This window comes from Cherax quadricarinatus, chromosome 5, assembly GCF_038502225.1.
Source record: "Cherax quadricarinatus isolate ZL_2023a chromosome 5, ASM3850222v1, whole genome shotgun sequence".
NCBI classification, from domain to species: Eukaryota; Metazoa; Arthropoda; class Malacostraca; order Decapoda; family Parastacidae; genus Cherax; species Cherax quadricarinatus.
In genome coordinates, this window is record NC_091296.1 from 13826869 (window position 1) to 13828648 (window position 1780).

Below are 1780 nucleotides of genomic sequence, written 5' to 3' on the forward strand. Positions count from 1 at the left end.
AAAAAAAAAGTAATCGTATTTGATCCCTGGGAGAGGACAGCGTTTGAATTGACTGATTTGCATAATAAGGGAATGCCTGTCCCGCCATTACGAAAAGGAGGGTCGAGCCTCCACCACCACTACTATACATTCATGTGGCAATAGTCACGCCTGCTTTAATTTTCCTTCACAAGGTGCTGTCTTCTCTCTCTCCCTGGTTACATCTCAGCCTTGCTGGAGGATCCTTGACGCCAAGAACAGCGTCTTCTTTCAGGGAGTTGAGCCTCGTCACCCACTTTCCTGGAATCAAATCTGGTTACCTTCCCTTCCCCTCAGGCGCTGTATGACCCTTACGGGTTTATTGCTTCGATAATAATATTACTATTAATATTATTATTAAAGAAGTGTAGCTTCAATTCTTAGTGTTATTTTACTCAACAATTTGTATTTGTGGGGGTCGAGGCTCAGCTCCAGGCCCCGTGTGTGTGTGTGTGTGTATCCCCCTATTTGTACTCGCCTATTTATGGTTGCAAGGATCGATTCACAACTCCTTGCCTCGCCTCTTCGCTTGTCGCTGGTGTGTGTGTGTGTATTAATCTTCCCACTAATCCATCGCTAACGTAAATCCATAGATGCTGTCACATTACCTTTCTAATTATATCTCCATCTATACTTTCCTCTCCATCAATTCAAGTATTTGCCTCCTTCCCTACGGCATCCATATATTCATTTCTCTCCCTCACTTCGAATCTCTGTTACCAGGATGCGATGGAGAACCAGTTGGAGGAGAAGGAACAGGAGGTGACGGAGCTGAACCGGGAAGTGGTGCAGCTGAACCAGGAGACTGACGAACTTATCACCGAACTGGAAACTCTGAAGAGAAACATCAGGCCAGATGAGAGGAAACCTAGGTGAATGAGGGAAGAGAAAGAAAGATGGAGGAGAAAGCAGAAGCGGAAGATGTTAATGATGATTATGAGAAGGTCGAGATAAAGATGAAAAACAGAATCAAGAAATTTTTCGTGAGATGGAGGACCGGGGTAGGATGACGCGCACCAAGCTAGGCTCACCCCAAGCAGTAACTCAAATAAATATGGGAATAAGCGAAGCAGATGTGTTTGCAGAAGAAAATTTGTATAAACGTGAGAAGAAATTAACTTGAACATAACTTAAAAATTAAGACACTAGGGATTTACACCCCACATAGTAAGATGATTTACAAACCTCAAATTCATGAACTTTAGAAGGGTTGAAGCCTATCGACTACATCAGATAAGGATAGTTTAATCCCTACGCAAAGGATTAATGTAAACTCTCATCATATTTACTCTGAGATATATACACTTCTCGATGTATACACTTGCGCCACACACACACACACACACACACACACATATAACAGTTATGATTGTATTTACATTTGTAAATTTCACCAATAAATGATTGTTTTCCTCCCTGTATGTGAGTATTCCTGACCATTAATTAAGGTTACTGTGAATACGTTAATAAGACACCCACAGATGCATTTGTTAGATTCAAGACCAGTGAAGTGGATGACAGTCATTAAATGGATGACAGTCATATAGGCACTAAGATCAGGGATATTCAACTCCCCAAGACCTCAAGGAAAAAAAGGGAGAAGGTGAAGAGGGTAGGGCAGAAAGGGGAGCCTTGATATTGATGACTCTTGACCCAAAGACATGGAGCAACCTTAGGCTGGGCCCAGCCAGACTTGATTACCTTCCATGTACCACGCGCTGTATAAGACATTTAGTATGACTTGTAGATTCACTGATTTTCA

The 1780-nt window shown here is 42.1% G+C and overlaps 1 protein-coding gene across 2 annotated transcripts in view; it reads left to right on the forward strand.

Annotated features, from left to right (window-relative positions):
* Positions 1–1437, forward strand: part of LOC128684866 (uncharacterized) — a 45395-nt gene extending 43958 nt beyond the window's left edge. The window contains exon 15 of one of the 2 annotated variants that reach the window (XM_070100301.1): positions 742–1437. In XM_070100301.1, the coding sequence (XP_069956402.1) occupies positions 742–894 (153 nt within the window). In that variant the 3' untranslated portion in view covers positions 895–1437. The remainder of the gene's footprint in view (positions 1–741) is intronic. The other variant, XM_070100297.1, reaches the window with a different exon arrangement.
* The last annotated feature ends 343 nt before the right edge of the window (positions 1438–1780 follow it).